This window comes from Mya arenaria, chromosome 1 (assembly GCF_026914265.1).
Source record: "Mya arenaria isolate MELC-2E11 chromosome 1, ASM2691426v1".
Taxonomy (NCBI): domain Eukaryota; kingdom Metazoa; phylum Mollusca; class Bivalvia; order Myida; family Myidae; genus Mya; species Mya arenaria.
In genome coordinates this window covers 12,231,047-12,247,407 of record NC_069122.1, presented here as the reverse complement: position 1 = coordinate 12,247,407, position 16,361 = coordinate 12,231,047, and the positions used below count along the sequence as shown (strand labels likewise).

The 16,361-nt window shown below is 34.5% G+C and overlaps 1 protein-coding gene across 1 annotated transcript; it reads right to left on the bottom strand.

The window, feature by feature from the left end:
* Positions 1-1,607: 1,607 nt before the first annotated feature.
* LOC128238419 (BTB/POZ domain-containing protein 6-B-like) lies at positions 1,608-12,987 on the bottom strand. Its single transcript, XM_052954333.1, has 3 exons — positions 12,948-12,987; positions 8,240-8,511; positions 1,608-5,511 (listed from the first exon to the last, which is right to left on the bottom strand). The coding sequence occupies exons 2-3, from the start codon at positions 8,509-8,511 to the stop codon at positions 4,470-4,472; spliced, it is 1,314 nt and encodes a 437-aa protein (XP_052810293.1). The 5' UTR covers positions 12,948-12,987; the 3' UTR covers positions 1,608-4,469.
* Positions 12,988-16,361: the final 3,374 nt, after the last annotated feature.

Sequence of the window (16,361 nt, the reverse complement as noted above, 5' to 3'; positions counted from 1 at the left end):
CTAGAAATCATGATTTATAAATCATGGTGTAATAGTTTCATAGTTCAACGAGAACATCACGTAAAAACACATATGTTGTTAAGTTAGAGCTATGAGGTGCGTGATGCACATTTAAATATTGTTGTAACAGGCTTGTGCATTGCTGATTATGCCAGTGTTACTTGAAGTTTTATGTCATTATCTTAAACGTATGGTAGGTAAGGCCGACATTTATGACGAAAATTTTAACGACGACAAAGCTATGGCAATAATTTCTTTGATATATTAACAAGCCCTTATAACACAATATACACTACAGGTACACGCCCACTTTCGATACGTCTCGAATCTGATAATTCCAATCAATGCTTTGCTCCAAGTACCAATAGTTTGCTACATGTAACCAACAATAAATCGATAACAAACAAAATATGTAAATGTGCTAAGAGTTTCCTTTTAGGTATTATCCCTGTATACCAGTGGCGAATTGACAATACCTACATTTATTTCTATAACACTTACTTTATTTCATATCGCCATAATATGTTCGGGGATGCTTTGCTTAAGTGAACAAGTAAGCTAGCTTTGAGCGCTCCGCACATTTAAATATTGTTGTAAAAGGCTCATGTATTACTGATAATGCCAATATCACTTGAAGTTTCATGTCATTATCTTAAACGTATGGTAGGTACGGCCGACATTTATGACGACAATTTTGACGACGACAAAGCTAGACAATAACTGTTAACTTAATATATTTGATATATTAAAAAGCCCTTATAACACAAAAGACACTACAGGTACACGCCCACTTTCGATACGTCTCGAATCTGATAATTTCAATCAATGCTTTAGTCCAAGTACCAATACTCTGCTACATGTAACCATTAATAAATCGATATTAAACAAACAATATATGTAAACGTGCTAAGAGTTTCCTTTTAGATATTATCCCTGCCTTCTCGTGGCGAATTGACAATACCTACATTTTCGGGGATGCTTTACTTAAGTGAACAAGTAAGTTAGCTTTGAGCGCTTTGAACGTTTCGGTGTCTAGAATTCTGCAGAGCGTTTTTTCAATGCTATGTTTTAAGAACCAAGTTAACTTTCTGTAGGAAGAGCTTGAATGTTTCCATCTCTTTATATGGGCTAACTGTTATAGCGGAAACCGCTCTTTTGATTTACTTCGGTATTATAGTAATATGACTTAATCTCATGGTGAATAGTTGCATTGCGCTTTTGCTTAAACAACTATCTCCTTGTGTTGTCAAAGTTGTTCACGCGATTAAGAAAATGAAGAGATTGCAATTATTTCACATTTGTAAACGGGGGGAATTATATGAAAAATTCGTCACAATACTAGAAAATGTTCATAAAGATGCCTCAATGTTTTGTTTTTATTTGATATGGTTCGACGAAAAGGACAAATTACAGATTACTGTTATAAAATGCAACATTTCGATTTGAATTTAGACACGAATCTTATTTTTATGTGTTATAATAATTATCATGTTTTACTGATATTTTTATTAATACAATATTAATATATTATAGCATTTCATGACATTTTCGCCTTAATAAATGCAACACTTCTGAAATATATTAATGCTTTGATATATGCTCCGAAATTTAAATTACCGAAAGCAAAAATAAGCTGAATGACATTAAACAATCTAAGCATATTTTAAACATATCAACATGAGTGCAAAACAATATTGATGTCATTGTCATACAACTAGGGATGGCAACGAGTACCCGAGTACTCGAGTACTCGATCGAACGTCCGAGTACTCGAGTACCAAATCACTACTCGAGTACTCGGAAAAAATCTATAAAATCACCAAATACAAGATTTACAGACAAAATATCATATCTGGTTAGTTGCCAAGAGTACAATTTACATGATATAACATTAATCACCTGCGTTTATAGTATCAGGAGGTATAACTGCTACAAACATATATTTTCTTTTATTATGTATGTTCATTACATTTGTTTCATCATTTTTAATAAATTGAATTTGTATAACATTCATGAAAAGAAATGAATAAGTTGCAGCTAAAATATTAACAATGAAAACAATAAGTTTACGTATTGATATTTTAATGCTCAAAAGGTTTCCTGCTAGCCCAACATTAAGAAACCTATAAAAGGCTTACAATACACACCTAAGAACGTTTTACAAAAACGCATGGGCTATTTTGAATGAGAAACACACATGTTTAAGTAACGTATAATATGTAACGGATGTTATACGATGTGTTTTGCTTAAAACATATGTATGTTTAAAGTAGAAAGCAGAGTCTACAATAACTTAAAATCTTATCAGGTTATGCTCCGGACAAAAAATAGTATGAAAACTCATATATATATAGTATTAAATAAACAGGGGGCAATCATTAAGAAATACTGCAACCAGAGTTATGGTTTCTGTGCACTCTTTCTCATTGCGATCTATCGGTATGGCAAGTTTGAAGTATGTACTCGACTTGTCAAGATATGTTAAGGTAAAAAATAAGAATGTAAATGAACAAAGGGCATTATCTAATACAATGCAACCAAAGCCAATACTGTTTGTGGACTCTGAGTGATGATCCGGACAAACCAATAGGTATGTTAAATAACAAATAGCAATGAGTAAAACATACTGAACCGGAGTTATGTTTACTGTGCACTGTATCATTCCTTAACGAGCTCTATCTGTATAAGAAGTTTGAAGTCGATACCTCAAAGACGTTTCAAGTTAATATGCTCCGGTCAAAAAGTAAGTAAGGAAATAAAGAAAGGAAACACCTAAAACAATACTGCAGCCAAAGTTATTGTCATGTGTAGTGATCTTTCCTTAATGTGATATATCTGTATACGAAGCTTGAAGTAAATACCTAAACACTGTGTGAGTTATGTTCCGGAGAAAACAATGTGTATGGAAAATAACAAAGGGCTATGAATAAAATACATATTGAAGCCAGAGTTATGGTTCATGTGCAGTGAACGTTTCCTTAATGAGATATATCTGTATACGAAGTTAATACCTAAAACACTTTTTGAGTAATGCTCTGGACAAAAGAAAATAGAATGGAATTTAACAAAGGGCCATAGCTAAAAAGGACTACAGCCAAATTATGGTACCTATGCCCTGCACATCTCCGTTAATGTTAGAATATATTTATATAGAATTTTCAAGTTATGCTCCGGTCATAAAATAAGTATGAAAATAAACATTTACAATAAATGAAGATATCACAGACAAAATTTAACTTATTGTTCCTGGGCACTTTTCCTGAATAATATTTTTTTACTGTTTTTAAATTTGAAGTCAATTCCTAAAACACTTTTCGAGTTATGCTCCGGACAAAATATATGTTTGGATATTAACAAAGAGCAATAACTAAATATTTACAGCCAATGTTATGGTTTCTGTGCACTGCCATTCCCCTATATGAGATTTATCTATATATGAAGTTTGAGGTCAATACCTCAAAGAAATTTGCCCTGACACACACATACATAAACGCACGCACACACACGCCTACCATTACTTTATCGACTTTGCCTTACGGCAGGGGATTAATATAGCACATACACATATAAGGCAATTTTTGAAAAGATATAAACAGACATATTATTATAACAACACCAGTTCAGTTATCGAAATTGATGGAAAATCGTAATGGCTGATAAACAGATTTATCGGATTTAAAATTGCGAATCCCTGAATCAAATAATCTTTGGATTATTTAAAATGTTCAATATTCAAACATCCGTAACGTTTCAAACAGAAACATGTAAATTAAGGATACAAAATTACAACTTTCAACTTTAATAGTCACGCTATTTTAATCTTACCTTTAAAATCATGTCAATTCTTAGATTTATGACAGTAGATACATTTATCGTTTAAGTTTTAAATAAGCTTAACTTTTTTTCTGGAAAGCCAAAAGCAGGTTCCAAAAAGTTGTTTTCCGAAAAACAAATCAACACTATGGTTTAAACCGCAATGTGACTTTAATATCAACATTAATATGAAAAATAACAGAAGCAAGTCCAGTGGTGGAATATTTTAACATACACCCCGTTTAATGGCACAGGGTCAATGCCAATGACATAGAACACAACAACAAACAATCAAAAACCAAAAACATTGAACACCAACACACAATTTCACAAACAACACACCACATATATAATATATATACAACTAGGGGTGTTAATCATGGACTGTTGGCTCCCGCCTTAAAACGGTCAGTAAAATGTAAATTTACTGGGGGTTTAAACTAATTTGTGTGCACAACCTAACTCTTATCCAACAATCCTGAATAAAGTAAAAACGTAGATGGTAAGTATTATCAAAATATGCACTTGAGACTTGAGAAAACATAAGAATAAAAAAAATAATCGACAAATAGTTAAATCCCAAGAACTTCAATGATCAGGGACCCCAACTCTATCTGAACACGAAGGAATACAATTTGGAGTACTTAAAGCCTGATTTAGCTTTTCACTCCGATCAACAGTCCTAAGATCTGGCCAGAAGACACTGTTGTATTGTTTATGCCCTCTCTGAACCGGACATCTTTTAACTGTATTTGAACTTTATCTGCATTAGTCGGTTGTGGATCTTTTCCGCAGTATGTTTTTAAACACTTGCGAGTCAGTATACTATTATGCCGAACGCAGTACTCTATCCCGGGTTCTAATCGTATTGGGGAGAATAAATGGTCGAGCGTGGTCTTTCCTATCTCAAATTCAATAGAGAAATTTGATTCAACTAACTTTTTATTTAAATTATTCAAAACAAACTTGCCAGTGACCATTCCTGGAGCAGCTGGGCGAAAAAGCATCGCTCCGTGAAGTGTACATGTTCTTGAAACGGTAAAACCAATGCCATTACGTTCCACTTCTATGGACCTGTTCCGAGTTGTTATGGAACGGAATCTCATAACCCTATACAGAGTCGTAGGTTCTTGTCTAGGTGTGTTTGGATATCCAGATATCTTATCGCCAAGAACAATGTCTTGATAGGAAGCCAGCTTTTCCTCTGGTGTTAAAACTAAGTCTTTCGCAACATATTTAGAAAAATCTTCCACACTCATTGTTGGAAATCGAATCAACTTGATCAGATCACCGATTTCGTCACGTATATTTTCAGCTGTTGGAATATTCTTTCCCTTTCGTTTGCAAGCACATACACCCCACGCCTTCAATGCAGAATAAATATGGACTTCCTTGCAGTTCAGTGCATCGTCTTCAAGAAGTAGTTTAACGGTATTCGTCGGAAGGTTTTTAAATGATCTTGTCTTGAGCACGGCAATTGTATTCTGAGAAATAAAACTAATACACTCCTCTTTAAGTTGGTCTTCTTGAAAGTGTAAACACTCCTCTAGAACGGTGCACACATTCACAACATGAATGGCATTTCTGAGGAAATCCCGGCAGATCTTTTGCAGTGACGGGACATCATATTTTTTCGCACAGTACAGCAAAGACGTCACTGTGTTTGCATTGGTGTCACACGATCGTGTATATAAATACCTGAAAAATATTCCATTTCAATCTAAGAACAAGAGCTGTCACAGTATGTGACGAATGCCCCCGAATGTGACATTGGCCTATAAACAAGGTCAGTACATGAAAAGTTGATCTTGCCTTTACGTGTCATATACATAAGTCATGTTATTTTAAATTGCCTCTGAACAAAAAAATACCACCCATACTTGACAACCTATACTCTTATGTCCTCATATTTAGCATTCCATTGTGAATAAACACCTAAGTGTATCTTTCAACTTAGAGGTAGAGACATGGGTCTTGCACGTGACACGTCGTCTTAGTATGTCAAACACATGTGGCAAGTTTTTTTTTAAATCTGTCCATATAAGAAAAGGTTACAGCCCGGACACGACAACCTATACTCTGTGTCCTTATATGCAGCGTTCCATTGTGAATAAACTCTAAGTGTGACCTTGAACTACGAGGTAGGGACACGGGTCTTGCACGCGACACGTCGTCTTGGTCTGTCGAACACATGTGACAAGTTATTTTAAAATCTGTCCACCGCAATACAACGAAACCAGGTTTTTAATGATTGACAGAAGAACTTCAGCCTGTGTCTGTTTTTCTATTTTTAGTAACAGTGACCTTGAACCTAGGGACCCCAATCGCAATCCCATGAAAATTACCCATAAACTCTTTCTATAGAAGAAATTTGGTCAAAATATGTCAACCCTTACTAAAGTTATTCAGCTTCAACCGTTTTTCTAGTTTTAGTAACAGTCGCATTGACCTTGAACCTAGGGACCTCAAACGCAATCCCATGACAGGTCTCCATAAACTCTTTCTATAGACCTAGCTTAGTCAAGATATGTCATCCCTAACTAAAGTTATTCAGTTTCATCCGTTTTTCTATATTTAGTAACAGTGACCTTGAGCTTGACCCTAGGGACCCCAAACGCAATCCCATGAAAGGTATCCATGAACTCTTCCTTTTGACCAAGTTTGGTCATGATATGTCAACGCTAACTAAAGTTATTCAGTTTCAACCGTTTTTCTATTTTTAGTAACAGTAAGCTTGACCTTGACCCAAAGGACCCTAAACGCAATCCCATGAAAGTTCTCCATAAACTCTTCCTATTGACAAAGTTTGGTCAAGATTTGTCATCCCTAACTAACGTCATTCAGTTTCAACCGTTTTTCTATTTTTAGTAACAGTGACCTTAACCCTAAGGAACCCAAATGCAATCCCTTGAAAGGTCTCCATAAACTCTTCCTATGGACCAAGATTAGTCAATATATGTCATCCCTAACTAAAGACTTTGACCCTAGGGACCCCAATCGCAACCCCATGAATGGTACCCATAAACTCTTTCTATAGACCAAGTTTGGTCAAGATATGTCAACCCTTACTAAAGTTCTTCAGTTTCATAGGTGAGTTTGACGCCGCCCGCCTGCCCGCCCGAACAACGACGTTCGCCATTCTAATAACCAGGTTTCACTATGTGAAAACCTGGTTAATTAACACCAAGTGAGACATTGACCTTAGAGGTAGGGACACGGGTCTTGCACGCGACATGTCGTTTTGGTATGTCGAACACATGTGACAAGGTATTTTAATATCTGTCCATACAAGAGAAAGTTACAGCCCGGATACGACAACCTATACTCTATGTCCTTATATGCAGCATTCCATTGTGAATAAACACCAAGTGAGACCTTGACCTTAGAGGTAGGGACATGGGTCTTGCACGAGACACGTCGTCTCGGTATGTCAAACGTCAAACACATATGGCTAGCTATTTTAAAATATGTCCATACTAGAGAGATACAGCCCGGACACGACAACCTATACTCTATGTCCTTATATGCATTATTCCATTGTGAATAAACACCTAAGTGTAACCTTGACTTTAGAGGGAGGGAAACAGGTCTTGCACGCGACACGTCGTCCTGGTATGTCAAACGCATGTGGCAAGTTATTTTAAAATATGTCCATACAAGAGAAAGTAACAGCCCGGACACGACAACCTATACTCTATGTCCTTATATGCAGCATTCTATTGTGAATAAACACCTAAATGTGACCTTGACCTTAGAGGGAGGGACACAGGTCTTGCACGCGACACTTCGTCTTGGTATGTCAAACACATGTGGCAATTTATTTTAAAATATGTCCATACAAGAGAAAGTTACAGCCCGGACACGACAACCTATACTCTGTGTCCTTATATGCAGCATTCCATTGTGCATAAACACCTAAGTCTGACCTTGACCTTAGAGGGAAGGACACGGGTCTTGATCGCGACACGTCGTCCTGGTATGTCAAACACATGTGGCAAGTTATTTTAAAATATGACCATACAAGATAAAGTTGCAGCCCGGACACGACAACCTATACTCTGTGTCCTTATATGCAGCGTTCCATTGTGAATAAACTCTAAGTGTGACCTTGACCTTAGAGAGAGGGACACGGGTCTTGCACGCGACATGTCGTTTTGGTATGTTGAAAACATGTGGCAAGTTATTTTAAATTCTGTTTATACAAGAGAAAGTTATAGCCCGGACACGACAAATACCGGGTTACCACCGGGTACTCCGGTCTCCCCCACAACACAAGACCACACTCCCGCGCAACATTGTGACAGCTAAAGTGAGTAATATAAGCTGCAAAAGCTTGTTTCACAATCGTTGTAAAATAAATAATTTTAAACTAAACTAAATTAAACTAAACAATCCGATTATGGATAAATTTAAAATATATACTTACTTCAAAAATAGTCTAAAGTCATCAGCTTTGATATCAGGTATGTCCACTACAGTTGAAGTTTCTTTAAGTAGCCCACAGAACATGGCAAAGAAAACAGGGCTCCTGCTGGCTAGGATCATTTTGTGGGCACGGACAATCGTTCTTTCCTCTCCAGCAGCGAATGATATGTCACTGAGAATTTCGTTTTCAAGTAAGTGCAGGTTTGTCTCTGAAAACTCATCTGAGTATTGCCAGCAAACTGTAGAGATGTTGTTCCTGTCACTGTTTGCCATCTGTTAGAAAATAATACAAATATATGCAATTGTTTCGTTTTGATATCGAACATAAGGAACCCTCGTTTGAATGACATCGAATGTAATATCACATTCACAATATAAATACTTCTTTGATCATTTACAGCGCTAAATACAAATGCGCCGCGACATAATAATGCTTATGTGCAATACATTCATGATCTCACATCCAGAATTACCATACTAGTTCAACATTAAAAGTATAAAATAACAAATGTTCCATTTTTATGATGGCGTCATTATTTATTACATAAACAATTCTATTAAATTAGGTCGTTTTGGCATTAATCACCTCGTGTTGTTTATGTGAAATCCATTCCAAAGTTTAAGTTCGAGATGTATCTTTAAAACAACACAAGCTACTCGAAGTGAAAATACAATCCCAAAGAGTTCTTTATCGATAACAGTGGGTATATCACATGATACATTTCGTCATATATGCTTCGCCAGATTTTCATTTAATAAACCATTTTAGATAAAATAAAGGGCAGTCTATGCCGCTTAAAATGACACGCCTTCGTTTAACTACCAGAGTTTGTTAAGGTGATTAGTTTTATCAAACACTTCGACAAACATGTTTTCCAAAATAATGTGCTCACAGTGCTTCGTCAGACGGCCGTATTGTGAAAAGGTGTGTCGAAGTGTTTTAAGAAACTACACTATATATCAAACCCTGGTGTAGACTGCGCTATGTTTCATTTAAAATGGTGAATAGATAGTAAAGTTATCTCGGTTTAAATTCTTTATTCGAGGCAAAATATTTCCTTCAGACGTAGCATTTAAAATGCAATTTATCACGTGGTATGTATACACACACTTACTATAACGACAGAACAATTTAGTATGTACATTCAGTCAATGCAAATACCCTTAGTTTAAGAGGTCCAATGTCGTTTGTTGAAACATTTTCCATAATTCTGATTTCTGGTTTTATCACATAATTTTATACTTAATGGAAAGGTTTAAACGCATAGACAATTAAAATTAAATGTCCATTTAATTCGTATTGCATTCCTAAACCTTTTTCATAAGTGCATTTCATTATATGCAGTTTATTCATGTTAATAATATATTTATTTTGCAAATATACCATTTCAAATACATTGTACTAACTTAAACATAACGAATGCAAAGAGTAATTCGGTATTGCAATATAGGTCCAAGGTCCCGGAAGTTAAACGTTTTAGCGGGTCATTCTTATCTTTTAGCTATATATGCTTAGCTTGAGGATTATGGCAAGGAAAAGACGAAGGTGACTTAGGAGGCGTAGAGTCGCGCAGACAAAAAAGCATCAAAATACTCTGATGCGGATGTTTATATGGACTCGTTTATTTCCGAAAACAGATGTGAAACTTCTGCTTAAAAATATGACAATTAGGGTTGAAAAGCATTTATATCAACATAAGTTTCCATTAAAGATATGGCATTCAAGGAAATAATTCTAATATCAGCTTCTTTTTCACAATCCCTGCTGACCTATTAAGCTGAACCGCAAGGCAAAAGTCGGTCGGGAGGGCTAAAATTACAACGTTTCAAAAGTTGGCGTTTAATTTAGTTTCACAAGGAACAATCTATTTCGGAGAAAAACATCCATTCTTTGCGACATGTTTGGTGGTTAAAGGAGTGGACCAAATTTAACGAATGAAGATTTTATCAGATTTTGGATAATGAAAACATTTTCGGAAAAGTCAGTCTACAATATATTTATTTATTTGTGTCAAAATGACCAAAATTAGTTTAGATTACCAAAAAACAAAGTTGTATTTGCTCTTGGTGAGAAAGTACGAAAAATGTTTATATATTTCTTAAGGGCATTCAACATTACAAAAGTGGGTTGGGAAGGCCAAAGAATAATAATAATAATAATAATTATAATAATAATAATAAGAAGAAGAAGAAGAAGAAGAATCATAAAAATAATTCAATAAAATAATAAAACATGTGGTATTAATTCATTAAAAATAAAACAAGCAAATTCGTTAAATTGATATCCCCCGACTGATTAGGCAAAGTTCATGAATTGGAAATGAAAAGTAGGTGGATTTTCCTATATTAACATGTAATAAAGCTGCAAAGAAATGGACCGTTATGAACGTTGGATATAAGTTTGAGTTTGTTGAGAATTATTATCATGTATTCAGTCATACATGTATGAACATAATCCGACCAATCACTACCATGAAATGGTTTCGGACAAGATTTTTGACCTAATGACCTAATTTTTTATCATATGTGACCCAGTTTTCTAATTTTTTATCACATGTGACCCAGTTTTAAACATGTAAAAGAGTTCATCAAGGAAACATTCTGATCACGTTTCATGAATATTAGAATATTCGTGTTCCAAAGATATTTCTTAGATTTGAGCTGGTGACCTACTTTTTGACCCCATGTGTCGCGAACATCGCGAAATAACATACTTTTATTCTAATATGAGTTAGTTAAATATACAATACTTTTGAGATTGATTCTTATGTTAAACAGATGTTATATGGTTATCATTTGTTTAAACTTTAATTTGTATTACCTTAAGCTTTTTTACAATATTACAGTTTAATCGTTTAAGTATAACATTGTTCATTAGCACCGTTGACCTTGTAACTAATCGATATGAGTCTACTGGTGTTATTCAACGGTGTCAATACTCCGGCGGAGTCGCACGAATAACACATGAATTCGTGCTACTCACAATACTCGTGCACTTCATGTTTGTTTTGTTGGTAAATAATAGTATAAAAGGCCTTTGTTGGGCGTTTATAAAAGAGTTGAAAAAAGTTAGAATAAAAAAGAGTTAAAAGTTTTTTAAAAGGAGTTAAATAAAAAGAATTTAAAAAGGTTTATAACATCGGGCTATCAATTATAAATTGGATATATGACAAATTGTTGGATTATAATAGTTAGAAAGTGTTAACATCTGGAAATAAATTCATTACGTACTGTTCACTATTTAGGACATTTACTGTGAATTGTTATTAGAATTAAAATTGTTAAAACTGTATAAATAAAGAAAGAAACAGTGAAAAATTGTGTTTGTGGTCTTTCATAAAGTTAAGACCTAAAATCTAATGTGGCTAAAATAAAAACACCGCCACACCATGTGACCAACATTTACAAGTGGTTTATATTTGATCAAGGGGTATATCCTGACCACGTTTAAACATAATCTGACCAATCATTACCATGATATGGTTTCTGACAGTATTTTTCTAAGATTTGACCTAGTGACCTAATTGTCGATCATATGTGACCCAGTTTTATATACGTCCACGAGTTTATCAAGGATATATTTTGATTAAGTTTCATGAATATTCGACCATGGATAATGCCTCTAGTTTGTTCCAAATATATTTCTAAGATTTGACCTAGTGACCTAGTTTTTGACCCCATGTGACCCACTTTTACAAGCGGTCCATATTTTATCAAGGGGTATATCTTGACCAAGTTTAAACATAATCTGACCAATTATTACCATGCTATGGTTCCTGACAAGTTTTATCTAAGATTTGACCTAGTGACCTAAATTCGATCATATGTGACCCAGTTTTATATACGTCCAAGAGTTTATCAAGGAAAAAAATTTGATTAAGTTTCATGAATATTTGACCATGTATAATGCCTCTCGTTTTTTCCAAAGATATTTCTAAGATTTGACCTAGTGACCTATTTTGTGACCCAATGTGACCCACTTTTACAAGCGGTCGAGATTTGATCAAGGGAAACATTCTGACTAAGTTTGAACATTTTCTGATCAATGCCTACCAAGATATGGTGACGGACGGACTGACGGAATGACGGACGGACGGACAACGCCAAAACAATATCCCCCTCCCGAATCCTTCGATTTGGCGGGGGATAACAAAAATACGTATATATTTCTTAAGGGCAACATTACAAAAGTGGGTGGGAAAGGCCAAAGAATAAAAATAATAATAATAAACATTTCAAAAGTTTGTTTTATTTTGTTTTGAGGAAGGATCTTTTTCGGGAGTAAAACATACATTCTTTATGAGATGAATTTGGGTAGTAAGGAGTTGACCTCAATCTATCATAGGTCATTTTTTCAAGCTAACAACACAAGCCCTTTAGGAAAGAAGATTATATCAGATTTTGGATCAAAAAGCATTCACACTTTTTTTGAAGTCTATCGACATTATAACTTAACTGTTTTCTTTTGTCAAAATGTCTAGACTTCTTTATCAATAATGTTTTGTGAGTTCTTGGTTATATCTTTTTAAATAAGAACGTTATTCAATAAAAAAAAAATGAAACATAATGGATGAAATGTAAATATCTTTTTTAAGACAGTGGCAATCAACACAAAGCTTTATTTCCCGGTAATTTGTCCCAAACCCCTATTGGCCATACTAATCTTTACAAATATGTGGCATCAGTTAATGAAAAAAATGAATACTTACCTTAATAATCACTACACAGTGATGAACTTACATAAGATTGTAAACAGAAAAGGGCAAATTTTGTACAAAGGGATCTTACTGATACAATTTAAGGTTACAGTCAACTGAATTAAAGTAAGGTTTTACGGGGTTTTTTTTGTTCGCGTTATCACGATATTATCACGGTGATGATGCAATGCGGATTATTTCCTTCAACAGATGGAAAATGTTGGTTCTATCCGACGCCGATGAAGAATCAATCCAAAATAAACGTGACAAACGTTGGTACTGCTCATCAAATATTCTTTCTTACTATTATCTTATGTTTTTTTTAGGAAATATCCTTATTTTTTAAGAATTATCAGATTACTGATCAATCTTAATTAATTGGTATTTAAGATATGTCGCTATACGATAATGTCAAACAAACAAAGCAAAAATTTAATGTCATATAAAAAACCAAGGCGACGTGCAGAAACTGAGTGTTTTGTCCCATTTTGAGTTATAACTCATTTGGGCATATTATACACACACATAATAGTTATACATAAGGAAAACATGATTCCATTTAATCTAAATGCATTGTTTAATCTCACGCAACTTTTATTTGTGTTGGTTCGTTGGATGCTATTGTTCTGATTACAAAAATACGTTAACACTAAGGAAACTTATGTAACTTTCAATAGCGGATCTTTGCGGATCATAACTTGTCTTTTATAAAGGTTTCAGTAAGCGTTTACATGCTTTTAATGTGTTTGTGTCTATTTATGACGATGTTTTTGAAATACAATACGAAGTATATGTACAATTATAGGAACAAAATGACAATACTACTTTAAAAAAATAAATAAAAGACTGAATATGTTTTCCTGAACTTTTTTTGAGCGTTTATGACGCGATTTATTGCGTTGTATTCACACACTGTACAACTAGGTTTTGAACTTACTTGAATGCACGGTGTACGTGTCATCAACGCGTAACACCAGGACGCCAGGGGCAACTGTTCACTGTTAGAAAGCGTCGGTAGGTTACGGGCAATGTCGGCGTCAGAATAGGTTTTACACACATTTATCGCCGAATGCGAAACAGATCGGAAATATGCAAACAACCGACCAAACGTGTATCTAAATAGGACAAATAACAGGAGTATATTGAACACAGACGTTTTTAAAAGGACAAAGGCATGAGATGAATTAACACTATCTGTGATAATTAAGGTTTAATTATATGTTCGGGATTGTTTATGTTTTTATATGCATGTCAGGGTATCTGCACACTGGCTTACAACATACTTTCAAGAAGCTACCGAATTTTTGCTGAGTCTGAAAAAATGCCAAACATACCCTTTATAATCCATCTTGCTGTCTGTAGCAAAAGTAATATGGCATATATAAGACAACAATACAAATACCTAGCAACGAATTGTTTTTGATAACCGTGTTCAAAGTGATTTAGAAAACATCTGTTTATATACATTCGTGTAACAGAAACAGTGGAATGCAAATCCAAGCCAAAATAAAAACAATCATCAATAAATTAATCAGTGCCTACTTCATATTGTAAGAAAAGTTAATACTTAACAATTTAGCTTAGTTGTCATTTTATTACTAAGTATATTTGCATTATTTTATCAGGTGAAAAAGATCGCCTGGAACTTCGGCCAGAAGTAACCGCCACAAATATAACAAAAATGCCTTAATTGCTACACACGTTTGTAGATTGGGCTTTTTTTGTATCGTCTCCGAGTCCAATGACTTTTCGGTATTTTGTCGCTTGATCGCTTTTGTTCTTTTTTTGCCATTGGATAGTAAGTCCGCTATTTGCAGTAAAGGTGCGAAATAGAAATAGAAATTTCGACGGTTGAAAAAGAAAATGAAACCAAAAAATTGTAAGGTTCGTTATGTTTAAACAGTGCCATCGAATATCGGGCAAGAGACACAGCATCACAAGGCATCAGCCATAACACAACTATCCAAATATCGTTTTTTGGTTCATAACTAGAAATCATGATTTATAAATGGTGTAATAGTTTCATAGTTCAACGAGAACATCACGTAAAAAAACATATGTTGTTAAGTTAGAGCTATGAGGTGCGTGATGCACATTTAAATATTGTTGTAACAGGCTTGTGCATTGCTGATTATGCCAGTGTTACTTGAAGTTTTATGTCATTATCTTAAACGTATGGTAGGTAAGGCCGACATTTATGACGAAAATTTTAACGACGACAAAGCTATGGCAATAATTTCTTTGATATATTAACAAGCCCTTATAACACAATATACACTACAGGTACACGCCCACTTTCGATACGTCTCGAATCTGATAATTCCAATCAATGCTTTGCTCCAAGTACCAATAGTTTGCTACATGTAACCAACAATAAATCGATAACAAACAAAATATGTAAATGTGCTAAGAGTTTCCTTTTAGGTATTATCCCTGTATACCAGTGGCGAATTGACAATACCACATTTATTTCTATCACACTTACTTTATTTCATATCGCCATAATATGTTCGGGGATGCTTTGCTTAAGTGAACAAGTAAGCTAGCTTTGAGCGCTCCGCACATTTAAATATTGTTGTAAAAGGCTCATGTATTACTGATAATGCCAATATCACTTGAAGTTTCATGTCATTATCTTAAACGTATGGTAGGTACGGCCGACATTTATGACGACAATTTTGACGACGACAAAGCTAGACAATAACTGTTAACTTAATTTATTTGATATATTAAAAAGCCCTTATAACACAAAAGACACTACAGGTACACGCCCACTTTCGATACGTCTCGAATCTGATAATTTCAATCAATGCTTTAGTCCAAGTACCAATACTCTGCTACATGTAACCATTAATAAATCGATATTAAACAAACAATATATGTAAACGTGCTAAGAGTTTCCTTTTAGATATTATCCCTGCCTTCTCGTGGCGAATTGACAATACCTACATTTTCGGGGATGTTTTACTTAAGTGAACAAGTAAGTTAGCTTTGAGCGCTTTGAACGTTTCGGTGTCTAGAATTCTGCAGAGCGTTTTTTCAATGCTATGTTTTAAGAACCAAGTTAACTTTCTGTAGGAAGAGCTTGAATGTTTCCATCTCTTTATATGGGCTAACTGTTATAGCGGAAACCGCTCTTTTGATTTAGTTCGGTATTATAGTAATATGACTTAATCTCATGGTGAATAGTTGCATTGCGCTTTTGCTTAAACAACTATCTCCTTGTGTTGTCAAAGTTGTTCACGCGATTAAGAAAATGAAGAGATTGCAATTATTTCACATTTGTAAACGGGGGGAATTATATGAAAAATTCGTCACAATACTAGAAAATGTTCATAAAGATGCCTCAATGTTTTGTTTTTATTTGATATGGTTCGACGAAAAGGACAAATTACAGATTACTGTTATAAAATGCAACATTCCGAT

What these genes read in the sequence shown, in the direction of transcription:
- LOC128238419 (XM_052954333.1), bottom strand. Translation starts at nt 8,511, where the DNA reads ATGGCAAACAGTGACAGGAACAACATCTCTACAGTTTGCTGGCAATAC. An exon ending in GACTTTAGACTATTTTTGAA is followed by an intron (nt 5,512 to 8,239) that starts GTAAGTATATAT and finishes AATATTTTTCAG; the next exon opens with GTATTTATATACACGATCGT.